The sequence below is a fragment of the Equus przewalskii genome, chromosome 3 (genome assembly GCF_037783145.1).
Source record: "Equus przewalskii isolate Varuska chromosome 3, EquPr2, whole genome shotgun sequence".
Lineage (NCBI taxonomy): Eukaryota > Metazoa > Chordata > Mammalia > Perissodactyla > Equidae > Equus > Equus przewalskii.
This window is the reverse complement of record NC_091833.1, coordinates 69,928,802-69,943,178: the sequence shown is the minus strand read 5'-3', so window position 1 is coordinate 69,943,178 and position 14,377 is coordinate 69,928,802. Positions and strand designations below refer to the sequence as shown.

General features: G+C 34.3%; 1 protein-coding gene across 4 annotated transcripts in view; it reads right to left on the bottom strand.

Moving 5' to 3' along the window:
• Nucleotides 1-2,961: 2,961 nt before the first annotated feature.
• TECRL (trans-2,3-enoyl-CoA reductase like) overlaps nucleotides 2,962-14,377 on the bottom strand; it is a 97,886-nt gene continuing 86,470 nt past the window's right edge. For 2 of the 4 annotated variants that reach the window (XM_070612818.1, XM_070612819.1), the window contains exons 9-12: nucleotides 13,458-13,515; nucleotides 5,164-5,249; nucleotides 4,590-4,635; nucleotides 2,962-3,701 (exon numbers count right to left, since the gene is read on the bottom strand). In XM_070612818.1, the coding sequence (XP_070468919.1) occupies nucleotides 3,574-3,701; nucleotides 4,590-4,635; nucleotides 5,164-5,249; nucleotides 13,458-13,515 (318 nt within the window). In that variant the 3' untranslated portion in view covers nucleotides 2,962-3,573. The remainder of the gene's footprint in view (nucleotides 3,702-4,589; nucleotides 4,636-5,163; nucleotides 5,250-13,457; nucleotides 13,516-14,377) is intronic. The other 2 variants (XM_070612821.1, XM_070612820.1) reach the window with 1 other exon arrangement.

The following is a 14,377-nucleotide window of genomic DNA, read 5'->3' as shown; positions in this document are numbered from 1 at the left end:
AATAAGGTCTATTTGCCTTTCTTTATTGAAAGCATGGAATATATGAGTTGCTAATATCATCATAATCTTTACCTTGCCTTAAAATCACAATTGTTGAAAATACACACACAAGAATCCTAACATTTGAGGAAATAAGTGTATCTTATCTGGAAGATGAGAGTATTGACAGCTTGTGGGAATGTTATATAATGCAGCATATTTAGGATAGCAAATTATGTCAACAAGTAATTATGATTTTGTTTAAGGTGGTCGATAATTTTGCTTTAGATGCCTTAAACAGAAAGTGGACTATAGTTATTTGGCAAAATTATATATCACTTTGAAATTTTCACAAAAATATAACCAAAGATGCTATATTTATGTTGTTTTTATTAATCATGAAGGGCTGATAGATAACTTTATATTGCTATATCAATTAATAGAGAGTAAATATAGATTTTACATGTTTTTATTTGTCACGTATAGAAATAAAAAACACAGACATTGTGTACCCACAGGAGGTGTTTTTCTTTTCAGCTTTTCTTCAAGTAAAGTTTTAGCTACTGGAACATTCCATTTGTGCAGTATCCCATTTGCTGGGCCATCAAATCCGCTCACCACTGAGTAGACTTTAGCTACAAAACTGTGACTGCTAAGCTACCAACTCACGTGGAACGACTATTATTCTTGTCCTTTAAGGACAAATCCTATAGCTGCTTTGAAATCCTAAGATACCAAAAAGGGAAGCCCAAGCATTAGATGTCTGAAGTCCACACTGCGTGCTCACAGCTCTATTCTTATAATAGTACAAAGAGATTATGTACTTGATGCTATGATAATGATAAGTGGAACAACATCATCCTATTGAAAGCACAGTGGCTATTTTAAGCATCTTTACTCACAGAATTTGGTCAAAAGAACAAAGAGTACCAAAAAAGCTGATGTGAAAGAAGAGTTCTTGGGCTTGTTACTTTTATACATTGGGCATTTGCCAGTACTGGAAGGGTCTCAAAATAAAAGCAGGGATGCATTTTACCAAGAAGGTAAATCATATTTTTTTGGTAAACATTTTATTGCTTAAGAGACACTTCTGTGAGCAATTTTATAGTCAATATGTCTATTGTATGTACGTGTGTGTGTATAAATATATATATATATATTTGTCTATACAGACAAATTTTTCACTAACGTTTTTCTTTGTTTTCTGTGAATATGATCAAATTATGACATCTACCTTATACAAAAGGTGTCATATTTTATGTTTGACTTCACCTTTATATTTAAATCTCAATTTTCTGAACCATCTCCAGCAATGCCCCCTCTTAAACACACAGATTTGTAAAGAAAATCAAGACACCTATAACTAGTCTATGCACTGTTGAATGCTGTTTCTGAAAAAGACCCCATAAGTTGAAACTGTTACCCGAAACTAAATTACCTGGATGTGTGCCAAAGGAACATGGAAATGACACTATGAGATTCTCATTTAGATTTGTTTTGCACTAGAAGAGATATACCATTTCTTAAATAGCAACACAAATTCATTATTTATGTAATGTTTATAGTATGGATTCAGTTAGAGAGTTCCATTATAGTTTTTAAAGACTGACCCTGGACATGTATTAAAGCCGAGAATTTGAAGACAATTGGAGTAAATTGGAGGCAGCAGCCTTGGCTACACAGATGAACAAGAGGAAGAGGAAATCTGTAAGAAATCACAGAAATTGTGTGTGTGTGTGTGTGTGTGTGTGTGTGTGTGTGTGTGTGTGTTGTATGTATTCACATATACATACTTACGTATAGTGACTCCTAAAATCTATACATCAGGATTAGGTTTTAAAGGCCGAAATGTATATATGGCTGCTGCAGATCATACTTGCAACATTAATATTGATAATAAAACATTGTTTGTCAGGTTCTCTCTTTTGATGTCTTAGGAAATAAGACCCTCAGAAAATAAAAATGAGAAATAATAATAATAAACAGTTCATAATTGAGGTACCTATTAACTAAGGTGCTTCTACTAACCGTAAGGAAATGATTGATCTGAGACTGATATGGTTGGAGCAACTGGGATAAAGAAATGTAGCACAATGGGAAGAGAAATGCCTGGAAATGCTTGTCCTCTATGTATCCCATCTTTTCTGCTGCATCAAAGATCTCCTTCTAGTCCTGCAAAAATGTGCAAACTTCCTGAGTTGATGTCAGTCAGGATCCAGTTAAGAAAATAGAAACTACTCTTTCTCTTTCACAAAATGGATATTTATCACAGGTTGTTGACTACATAGACGGAATAGGTATATGTGGTTTAATGCATTAGCACTTTCTTTTAAAAACATTTCATGATTCAAGGCTATTTTACTGAAGGGATATTAGGAAGTTAAAGTTTATTGCTGTCTTCCCCTGAGATATTTTAACACTGCACATTTGAGAACGATAACAAAACTTTTAAAGGGGATGCTTTTGTTATTTCTTGAATGATTGACCACATATATTAATAATAAACACCCACAGAATGCATATAGACCAAGCTTTATCAAAAATATTTTGGCCGTATGTCTATAATCTAAGAGCTTTAATGAATGAGGATACTTATATATATATATCCACACATGAATTTGAACGGCTCTAGAAATCAACCAATCTTAAGAATCCCAATTTAAAATGAAGAAACTGAGAATTGCTTTCAAATATTTTAACTAATGTATACTTTGATTTTTACAATATTAGTCACTTCTTTGTCAAAATATATATGTATATACACATGCACACAGTCTTTGAAAGGATGTAAGAATTAAAAATGTAAAAATAAAGCAAAAAGTCTTCCAACTCTGAATCTTAAAGAATCTCCAATGCATTCTCTCTTTATCATCACTTATAATCTATTTGAAATATATTCCAAAATATATATATTTCTATATAAATGAATAAATAATATATTTCAAACTATAATACATATTTTAAAAGACTTAACAAATAATGTCTAGAAAGTATTTTAACATTTTAATTGTTCTAATTTCAGAATGGTAGCATACATTACATATATTATGAATAAATAAGATACATGGCTATTTACAAGTATTTCATTTTCAATATAAGTAGAATTTTCACAAGAAATTAAACTAATAACATAGGACATTTGAAACTTCTCAATAACAAATTGAACAATAGAGAAGAAATTTAATTACTATCAAAATGTGTAAAATTCAAGTGATTCAAATGCCAAAACTTTTAAAAATATTTACTTTAGAATTCAGATATTTTCATTGTCTTAGACAAATAGTGTTATGAGATATTTAATGAAGTAAGAAAATCTTGTTGAAGAATCAATCCCTTAGAAATATACTGAATGTTATTTTTCTATTTTCTATGCTTAATTCTATTTTTCATTAGTTATATCTTTAATTTCTACTTTTAATCTGCCTCAAATTTATTACTCTAAATTTAGCTAAATTCTACTATTTCATATTTTTACTCAGTAGAAATACTGTTGTTTGTTAATTTCTGGAACATAATAATCATCTTAGACTAAGTCTAATTTAGTGAGTTTATATATTGCTTTTCTGTATATGAAATAAGATCACTTATTTTTTCTTACAATATGAATGGTATCATTGCTGATTTCCTACGCATGTAAGAGTTAAATTTCTTCAGATAAACCTTATGTTTCTTTTGTGCCCACAAAGACATCTGGATAGTCATCAGAAGTGTAAAAATCCCAACTGGAAGAAAAAAGAAATAATTATCTTTTCTTATTTCTATGATGGTTATAGTGAGTTATTCGAAGAAAAAACACTATCATATACAGCTCTTAAAATATTTTTCAAATGTTGCATATTTCTCTATCAATTTTCTTTACTCATATTCATTACCTAACATAATATATATTTAATCAATATTTGCTGCTAGATGAATAAACACAGAAAGGACAAAGCAGAGATCAAAATAAATAAACATTTTTTTATCTCACTGCCACAAAATACTCACGAATAAGGAATTTTTTAATCTCTTTGAATTTTTCAATAATAGTTTCCCATATGCACATAATATACCTGTACATACACACACACACAACAAACCTTATTAATTATGATTCAGAATTTTGTATGGTGAAACAAAGATGGGGTGAAATGGATATTATGCATATCCCTTCTAATACATTGAGTTCATTGCAACTCAACTTCTTCATGTGTGTTAAAATGCCCAGCATTCAAGATGGTACACGTCTGCTCCCAGACCTCCCATTACAGACACTCAGGGACACTTGAAGACATAGCACATACATATGTCTGTACACAGGCATGAGAGACAGTTTCAAGTGAAGTGAATTATTACCGCTACTGCTTTTTAACAAAATCTAGTTATTTAATGTATATATTTGGATGACATTTCCTAGCTTGAATTAAGTTGCTATTACATAGAGATACATAGTAAAAGATGTTCCAATATATTTTAATACTGCTACAATATGCAAAATAAAAATAAAAATGAAAGCATAAAATCCTTTTGCAAATATGCAAAACTTTAGTACTATAGCAACTTGCCACCAGAAACCACTTCTCCTAAAGGTGCATTTACTTCAATTAATTGTCAACAAACCTAGATCTTACCTGGCAGTGTTTGTGTCATGACTGTGAAACTAATCCATGATCCAATCTGTCAGATTAAAACATAAATTAACAAATATCGATGGTTAATCTAGTAATCTGTTCACTGGTGGCATTAAACAGGTAACGTGAAAGCTCAAAACACAGTGGAAAAAATTATAGGTAGAAATAAATTTCCCCAAAATGTTAATTTCTCTGTTAAATATGATAAAGTCATAAATGATTCCATGAAACATTATCATATTGATGAGAAAATGGAGAACATTATTCCAAAAACTTTGATAAAAATTAAAACTCTGAAACATCTCAAGACATTTTATATGAAGATTACAAAAATGTTTTTAAATACAGATACATATATTTACAAATATTCCTTTTTCTGTAGGGAAAATTGTGGTTGACAAGTTCCAATTTCCTATGCCTATAACTTGAGTTGAAATCTATATCATAATCTATATCTCTACCTATATCTAGAGATAAAACATATATATATTAATCTATAATACATATAAAAACACAAACACATGCATTTAATATATCATCAAAGTTCAATTATCTACATACATAAATAGTGTACCTCATAGGTGTAGTTAGGACACGAAACCAGGAAAAACATCCATGTGAACGGGTTATAATTTGGACTTGGAAAACAGGCATTGTTTCCTTTTAGAAAGAAGTGCAAAATGTCAATGATGCTACATATTGAAAATTTGATCATATACTTATTACACAATTCTAAATGCCCTAGAACAAGTATATACTATGTGACATGTCATCATATATTTATAGAAACCTATTTCATGAATTTCGCAGAAGAGACCTAATTCCAAATGTTATGACCTTTTGACTCAAATAAAATACCTGTCATTTTCTGACCATGTCTACAGCTATGTTGCTGTAAAATTACAGAACACACCATGATAATCATCTCTTTAAGATTTTAAATGCCACAATATATAAATGTTATTTTGCATATCATAATAGTTGCAATAGTATTGCATACTAAGATTAACAAATGAATTTTCACAATGTATGCCTTTTCCTATTCCCCTTTAATGTCAACGAAGATATTTTTGGGTGAGATTATTAAATACCTCACACCTCTCTTTTTGTTAAATTAGTGAAAATCCAAAGGAAATCTTATAACAATGTCATTTATATCAAAAAGTGTGAAAATCTCTCATAAAAGGATTGCGGTGAATATCAGTAGAGTTAATATTCAGAAATAACGCATAAATTATTTCTGCTCAGCAATCAGGATAGTTATTTACAGCTCTCATTATATTTAGCATATTGTCACTTGATTTTTGTTAGTTATTTTTCGCCTTCCCAACTTTTTCAAGAAACCTTTTAGATAACAAATTTGTAATGACTTCAAGTTGCACTTTGAGCTGTGACATTTGTAAAAGTAAATATGAATTGTGAAATTATTGTTTATTCTCCACAGCAAGATTTAATCAGATAACACATCAACTAATCTCTTTTAGTTATGATTCTAAAGTCATAATGAAATGTCAGTATGTTGACTCCAAGACTGCGACTATTGTTGAAATATCAAAGTAAAAAATATACTAGATACTGTGCACTGCTCATTTCAAGATAAGGATAAATACGTAAGCCATTTAATACTACTAATTCTCTTGGTAACACTTATGTAAATGCCTTTGTATAATTTTCATATATTCATCAAAAGAAAGATAATGGAAGAACCTACCCACGTTACAGTAAATGAATTTCGGAAGTGGAAGACGCACACAAGATAATCTATCTGGGTTCAAGCCTCTAGTTTATGACTCTTCAGCCTCTGGAGATAGTGGAATTATCAGGGCCCACAAATGCAAATTTCTTCCAGATGTCGTTCATAGATTAAATAAACAGTGTCTTGTGACACACAAAACGTTTGTAGATAGATATCATCTCAAGTGTACATAGTTGCTGTTAATTGTAATAATACGTAAGTTTGTGTTACTAATTTAACATTTATATTCCCATGATATGTTTTCTCAATCTATAGTTACTATTTATAATAGAGCTTCTATTAAAAAAAAGTCTGAGGATTTTTTACATTACAGTACTGCACCATCCAAATTCTGCTTAAGGCATAAAGGGTTCATTCCAGAGCTTCAGGAGTGCTGCTGGCAGAGAACCCTCAACCCTCAGCACCCTCTATGAAGACTGACTGGCTGGAGGGCACAATGTTGTCCAAGGTCACACTCACTTTTTAGTTTAGCCTTTGTCCAATATGTGATTCATATGGCAAATTGATGACTCAACTCAGAACACCACTGATTATTCATCCCAGGTTTAGAATGCCCCATAGGTTCATCTGAAACTCTACTTGAGACTGTATTGCTCTCAACTTCCCACTCAATTCAAACACGATTTCTTTCTTCCCATTCAAAAAATCACTCCCTAACAAACCTCCTAAATGCTAATCTCTGTCTCAGCATCTGCATCCCATAAAACTGAACCTATAGTAGTTGACGCCAGGAATGGCCCAAAAAGCAGAGGCTGGAGTGACATTTTAGAGTTGAATGACCTGCTGAAGTACCTGCAATGAGTACCCCATCATTTATGGTAGGTGCAGAACCGATGGTTGCTGGTCAAGGTAGCTGTGCAAGTGTGAAACCTTTACCAGTGGTAGACTAGGATGTTTTACTGGTGGAAGTGAATGCTTTATTTGGTCCAATGGAATTAAGTGGTAATTACTATCAGTGTTCTCAACAAAGATGCCAAAACTGGAACTAATAATTCACAATTAAAAATCAAAGGTGAAAACTAGAGTATCTCCTTGGTGGCATACAATGAGAGAAAGGCAAAGAAAGCTGAAAACCAGGTCCAGGACTTAATTGCAAGAGTAGTCAAGCTCCGAAGAATATACAACTCCAGTCTAAAGCAGGTCTGCGAAGCCAAGGTCATTGTCCACAAAATCTTGGAGTACATAGATTTTCGTGAACTCCCTGAGTCTACAGAAGGGTCCCATCCTCCTTATTAAAGCTTAGCACACCTCCTTGCTTAAAGGTAATACAGAAGTCATTATGTTGCAGGAAAATCTCATCTAGGATCTTCTCCATGTCCCCTCTTAACACTTATGCTATAATTAGAATTGTATCACAATATAACCTATCTGAGGTTGTTCTGGTCTTAATAAGGAAAAAGGAATTATGCCCCAAAGAAGCTATAGGACCCAGCCAACATGAAAAGCAAATTAAAGGAGAATACATATGTGATGATTGGGTTCTGAGGGTGCTCGATAAGAGGGGCAAAATATAAAATTGGATAAGGGTAGGGTTATGTTGTTGGAGCACCGTCCTGGATGTAGAATTTAAGATAGCACAAGCACGCTAACACACATCTGGAAGCATGAATAAGGCAATGGCCCACAGTAACTGAGGCAGAAATGTCAGAATACCTATGGCAGGCAGAGAAAGAAGGTGTTAAATGGTTCAGAAAAGTGGGGATCTGGAGTAGATAGTCTATATAAGGCTGAAAATGGAAGCTGCTATTCTATCAGAGGAAATTTTTTTCCATGCGCCATATTCCCATGTTCTTTCCCATATTCTGTTGCAGCATCTAGAGGATACACCATTTTCCAAAGCTTTAAGGAATGTGTTAATGAAAGGGCACCACCATCATTAAGATTCGTGTTGGCTCTCTGCAGTTCCAGGGGGACTGTAAGTGATGTCACCTAGAACTGGGATTTCTAGCAGTGATTGGGATTAAAGGATCCCTCCTCCCCCAAATCAAAGCCAATTCTGGTTGCACTTAATTGTCATAAGTCAGAATGAGTGGTAAGTTCAGAAGAGGCTTGAGCCACAGAAAGTTGGATCCACAGAAAAGCTCATTAAAAGAACACAGTGTTCCTGGAGGCTAGATTGATGGATGCTCCACAATGCTATTTCTGAATTTAGACAAGCAAAATAATTTGGAAATGAATAGTTCAGAGACTTCAGGCACCTGGCCCACTATAAAATTCTCTATTTTTTTCCAAGTTTTTTGACTTGAATCAGTTGTAAGACGCTAAACTCATTGATGGAAGAACAGTCTAGAAGCCCAGGAAGAAACAGTTTGAAAAAGGAAAACAAGTAACATGATAACGATTCTCACATTCCCTCACTAGAGAACGTCACTAAATGATCTATAGACATTTGTTTGGCAAATTGTATACCAGTGGAAGTAGAATATCCCTACATTTCAAGGACTGTTAGACACAGTGAGTCCACCAGGTCCAAAGTTGTCATTCCCCCAGAAACTGAATGGATAATTGGACTATACATACTTTGTAGATTGCACAACCTCCATATTGATTTCTTGGCCTTTGGAGTAAGAGTTAATAAAGTGAGGAAAGGCAAGTGGAAGCCTCTGAAATCGCACTCCTTCTTCAGTAAATATAAAGCAATAGTGTATCCCAGGGAGAGCTTAGTGCCACACTTAAAGTCTAAAGTATGCTTGAGTTATATCACCATTTAATTAACTTCTCTAGGCCCTGCAAGAGCAAGACTCTATTTTGGAAGATGACAGTGAGACCTGCAAGCTTGATCAAACATTATCCACCATTGCAAGTGATTACCAGATATGGTATCTTTGCTAAAGCAGATTAACCCAGGCTTGGGTATATGGATATAGCCACTGAATTGACAGATGTGTTTTTTTCTGTCTCTATTAGAAAAGAATAATTTACTTTTCCTTAAAATGGACAAGAGTATACATTTTCAATTTTTTTCTAGGACTGTTTTAATACTCCTGCCCTCTCTCATAAAATAGCTCAAGGAGACCCTGACTGGTTGGACATCTCACTGAAAATCACACTCTTACACTATACCATCAACATTATGCTCTTCATACTCCATGAGTAAGGAGTGGCTTGCATGTTGGTGGCTTTGGTAAGACATGCATGGGCCACAGGAGGTGGGAGGGCTAACAAACACAACAAAGTTTTAGGGGCATCAGTAAAATGTTTTGAGGCCAAAGGATTGTGAGCATGGCCTCCAAAACAGAGGAAATATATTGCAATCTCTACCTCCCACCAGTAAGAAGAAAGCAAAATGCCTTGTAGCCTCTTCTAGTTAGGGAGGTATCATATTACACACCAGGAAAATCTACTTTGAACCATACACCATGTAGCACAAAAAGCTACAATAGTTTGTTAGGGCTCAAGGCAGAAACTTCCAGCAGGCTCAAGTTTTAGTGAAAGCACTCCTACATTTGGGCCTTGAAATTAGGTAGATGCTCTAGATTAAACTTGTCAGTGGTGGGAAAAAACTGTGTGGAATTTATGGCAAGCCCAATGGGATAATCATAATGCTGAACTGTGGTATTCTGAAGCAAGGCCCTGCCATATGTAATGGAGAATCATAGTTCTTTGAGAAAACAGTCCTGGCATGCTCTTGAATCCTGGTAAAGATTAAGAGCCTATTCTAGGAACAATGACCATGTGGCCCTAACTTCGTTATAAGCTGAGTTCTGTTAGACATAGCAAGTCATAGGTTGAGTAAGACTAGCAATAATCGATTACAACATGGAAGTGGTATATTCATAGTGAAACATAAGTAGGACAATAAGGTACAAGCAAGATGCACTAGCAGGTAGTCTAGAAAACCATGTTATCCACCACTGTTGAACAAATGTGTCTCATTTGATTCACCTACATCCCCAGTCCAGGGATCCCTTAAGGTCAGCTGAAAAATGAGGAGGAGCCTGAGCATCGTTTAGGGATGAGCTGGCTGGTATGTGGGTATAAGCCAAAAATGCCTGGCAGCTGCATTATGGTCACGTCCAGGGGTCCCCTTAAAAGACAATAGTGGGCAGGGGGCTAATTCTCCTAACGGGCAGAGTTTCAAGCGTTGAAAGAGATATACCCAAGGCTATGATATGCGTGGAATCACAGGCAGTGTCAAATGGACACACAAGTCAGAAATTTCCATGAATATAAGAGTAGGCATGAAGTGTAAAGATCTTTGTATCATACATTAATGTCCAACAGGGAGTATCAATAATGGAAGAGACAGTAAACAACACATAGAAAAGATGACTCAATGTCAGGCAAGCCTCTGTAATAGACTGTTCCATTGCTGGAAAATGGCTGATTTAGGAGAGTATAGTGGCAGGAATGGAAGCTGTTCTTAGCATGGGCTCCCACTTACCAGGGCAGATCTACCTACTACTGTTGACAAATGTCCAAACTGCTAGCAAGAAAGAACAACAGGGAGACCGTAAAAAGGCATCATTGCTCATGGAGACTAACAAGTAACCTGATGGCAAGGTGATTTATTAGACACCATCTATTCTGAAGGGGGGCAGCAATTCACACTTGCAGGAAAAGAGACATTCTGTGAATGGTTTTTCCTTTCTTTCCTTCAGCTCCTGAGTCAATCCTGTTATCCAAGGTCTTACGTAATATTTGATCAATTAACATATCTTCCAAAACATACTATTAGCTTAAGGAATCCACTTTTCAAAAAGGAGGTACAGGAGAGGGTCCATAACCATATCATATCAAATACAACATGATCAAGAAGTTGTCAAACTAATGGATTGACGAACTGGTCTATTGAAAGCATAGCTAAGGTGCTGACGTAGGGGCAAGGTACATCTTTAAATCAACTACAAACTGTAACTTATAGTTGAACGGGGATCTTCCTGCATCCCATTACAGAACAGTCTTCATTTGGGGATAAAGATCTTAAAATCTGAAGACCTAGAGTTGTGGAGGTGGAAGCGCTACTGTTGACAGGGTAATTGACTGTGATCTTGAAGAGGAAGTATGCCTGCTGTTATCCATTGAGGTAAGGAGAATAGATTTTGCCTCTAGTACTTGGATACCTCTTGGTACTCCCTTGACCCATGGACAAGGACCACATCCGTGTTCTGATAAGTACACAGGAATGGAATCTCAGACTCTCAAGATGAAGGTCTATATCATGCCAACAGATAATCCCTGAGATGTTAAATGTGCCAGTTGAGGGTGAAGGAAATCTAGGAGTTTGTTGAAGAGGAAACTAGTGCAAATCAATTGTTATACCAAGACACTCTGCAATGGTAATTTCCCACCAGCAAGTCTTTTAAAATTTCCCCAAAAAGAAAGGCCCAGTAGCATCCTGGTGGGCTTTTCCCAGAATGTATACAAAAATGTGGATCTGTAAAAATAGAAAGTGATAGCTATATAGAAGATAGAGACAGATGTAACATATGTATAATTTAACCCCACCACTCCCCTACAGTCTGCAATGTAATGAAGTGAATTTTAAAACTGTAGTAAAACTTTCTAGAACTAAAAAAGACATGAATCAACCTGCTTAAAGATTACATCATGTCCCTGGGAAAATTGATCTGAGATAATCAACTCTAAGACACTCTACAAAATTAATAGACTTTAGTGATAAAGAAAAAGTCTTGTGAGTCGCCAGACAAAAAAAGAATCCCAATTAACAAAGGAGAGAAGAGTAGATTGGCATCTAATTTCTCAAGAGCAACATATAAAGCAAGATAAAAGGTGAAATAAACACATACACACAGTACTTCTCACATGAATAATTTCAAAGTCATATTTGACTTAAAATTTTCATTTTCAAATAATGACACCATATTCCAGATAGATAAAGAACCCTGAGCGAGGTCACATTGTTAGAGAGTCAGAGTCAAGACTAAAATTTGTGATATTCATAACGTTGATAATATTAGCATTTTTATGGGATTGTATTGTGTTTTGCTTCTACACTGAAAATAAATCAGATTATGAGAAGTTTTTCATCTGGGCTTCACATACCCCCAAAGAGAATTCAGTGCCTCTATGAGTTTAGATCAGATAAAAATGGCTTCCAACTTCTTAATGAAATGCATGCTTTACTTCAACACAAATGCAGAAAACAAACCCAAATAGCATTTGATTAATCTGTTAACTTTTTTCCATCAAGAGAAAGTACATATATTTTCAAATCTTATTTCTGTTGTTTGGATATCCATATATATAATTTATGGTCACCAGTACTCAAAAACTGAAGTAGTTATCACAGTGTTATTTAATGTTGTAGTAAGAAATATATTATTATATTACAACATTTTTCATATGTTCAAAAGTATTCCAATATAATAAATTTCCTTTGTAATTCTATGTATTTTATTATATGAAAAAATTATTCTGGAAAGTGTTTCATATGCTTTATCAGCCTGCCAGAAATGTGAGAGGCAAGAAAATGTTAAGAAATTCAGGTAGAGATTAAAACACACTTGAAAAGACAAATGTGCCTTTATATTTTCAGCTCAATTGATAACAACATGAAGTCCAAATGTTGGCCATTGTTATCTGAAATGTATAATTAAAATATGTATCATTTACAATAATCAGCTGTGAATCCCTACCCATAATTGAGCCAGAATGAAAGGATTGATTTATCCAAGATATCTTTAAATGATTTGGATACTAAATTCTTTTGAATGCTTTTAACTAATGATCAAATTACAAATGCCTTCCCAGGCATTGCTTGTATCAATTATTGGGCAAATTAGATCAAAATTGAGAGCTAAGCTAAGCAATTTGGATATTTATCAACAGATTTCATATCGCTTCACTTCCTAATCATGTGTTTATTTTTTCACATATTTGTGAGATTGTTGTTTTGGGTGTGTTGGGGGGGAGTGTGGTGTGGTGGGTGTGTGTATGCACACTTCATTTTAGAGAAGTTATTATTAGAGCATATGATTTGGTTCAAATATTTGGAAAATTTAGACATGAAAAGGTAAGGATTGGGATATACTATCTTAAATCTTCTCAACTATCACTATTTCCCTTTTAAAAATTGTTGATTTAAGGCTTTTAAAAATGATAATTAACATAATTCACTCTAGAGAAGATTAAAAGGAAAACAGACTAACCTGTGTGATTGGGATGAGCCAATACAACGTTGATGAAATGATTTCCAGCTTCACAAATCTGCAAAACATTTTAGCCTTTTCAGTGTGATATACCTATGCCTCTTAAAAAATGTATTCTGTATATAAATATCCACATAATATATTAATCTCAAAGGTTTAATAGATAGATTAGTACTCCAATTGCAAGGAGAGGAAATTTTGTGTTATAACAATGAAAGAAGCCGTTTGTAGGCATATATAGAATCAAAATAATGAGTCATACTGAGTTAGAAATCCTCAAGATACTCTTGAGCCCATTTGATAACCGGATTCAAATTGCCTGGTTAATCAGGTTGTGCTGATTATCTGCTCTGTACTTGTTATAGTGGGGAGATTTTCATGCCATGAAGAGACACGTCATGTTGCTGTGGATAGATTGAACGTAGGTTTACATATCGTAGGTTTATTAACACAGTAGCAGCCCTTCTACTGCAAGGTTGGTAGTTTGGTTTCCAGCTTATTTCAGCTCAATTTAGAAAATGCATTGTAAGTAATACTGTCCCACAGAGACAATTGCTGCCTGTCTGTCATCTGACCCGTTGATCATGTACACTTCACTCATCATCCCTGTTAATAGGCCACTATGAACTTCTAAGAATCTCAAGCCTTACCAACATCTCCTGGGGCTATTAATGCTCCCAATTTGCAACAAGTATCCTCAGAAGGTAAGATCTTTTGTCTGCCATATATACCTTATCTGATTTAACACAAAGTATGTATTCAACATATAAATTCTATGTTATTAATAACAGATTATGTTATCCAAAATCTCTACTGTCGAGACTCAATTTTTCACTATAATATCATAAATTGAACACCCTTAATTCAATTGAACACCCATCCCATAAATTGAACATGCTTCTAACTCAGTGCCTTTAATG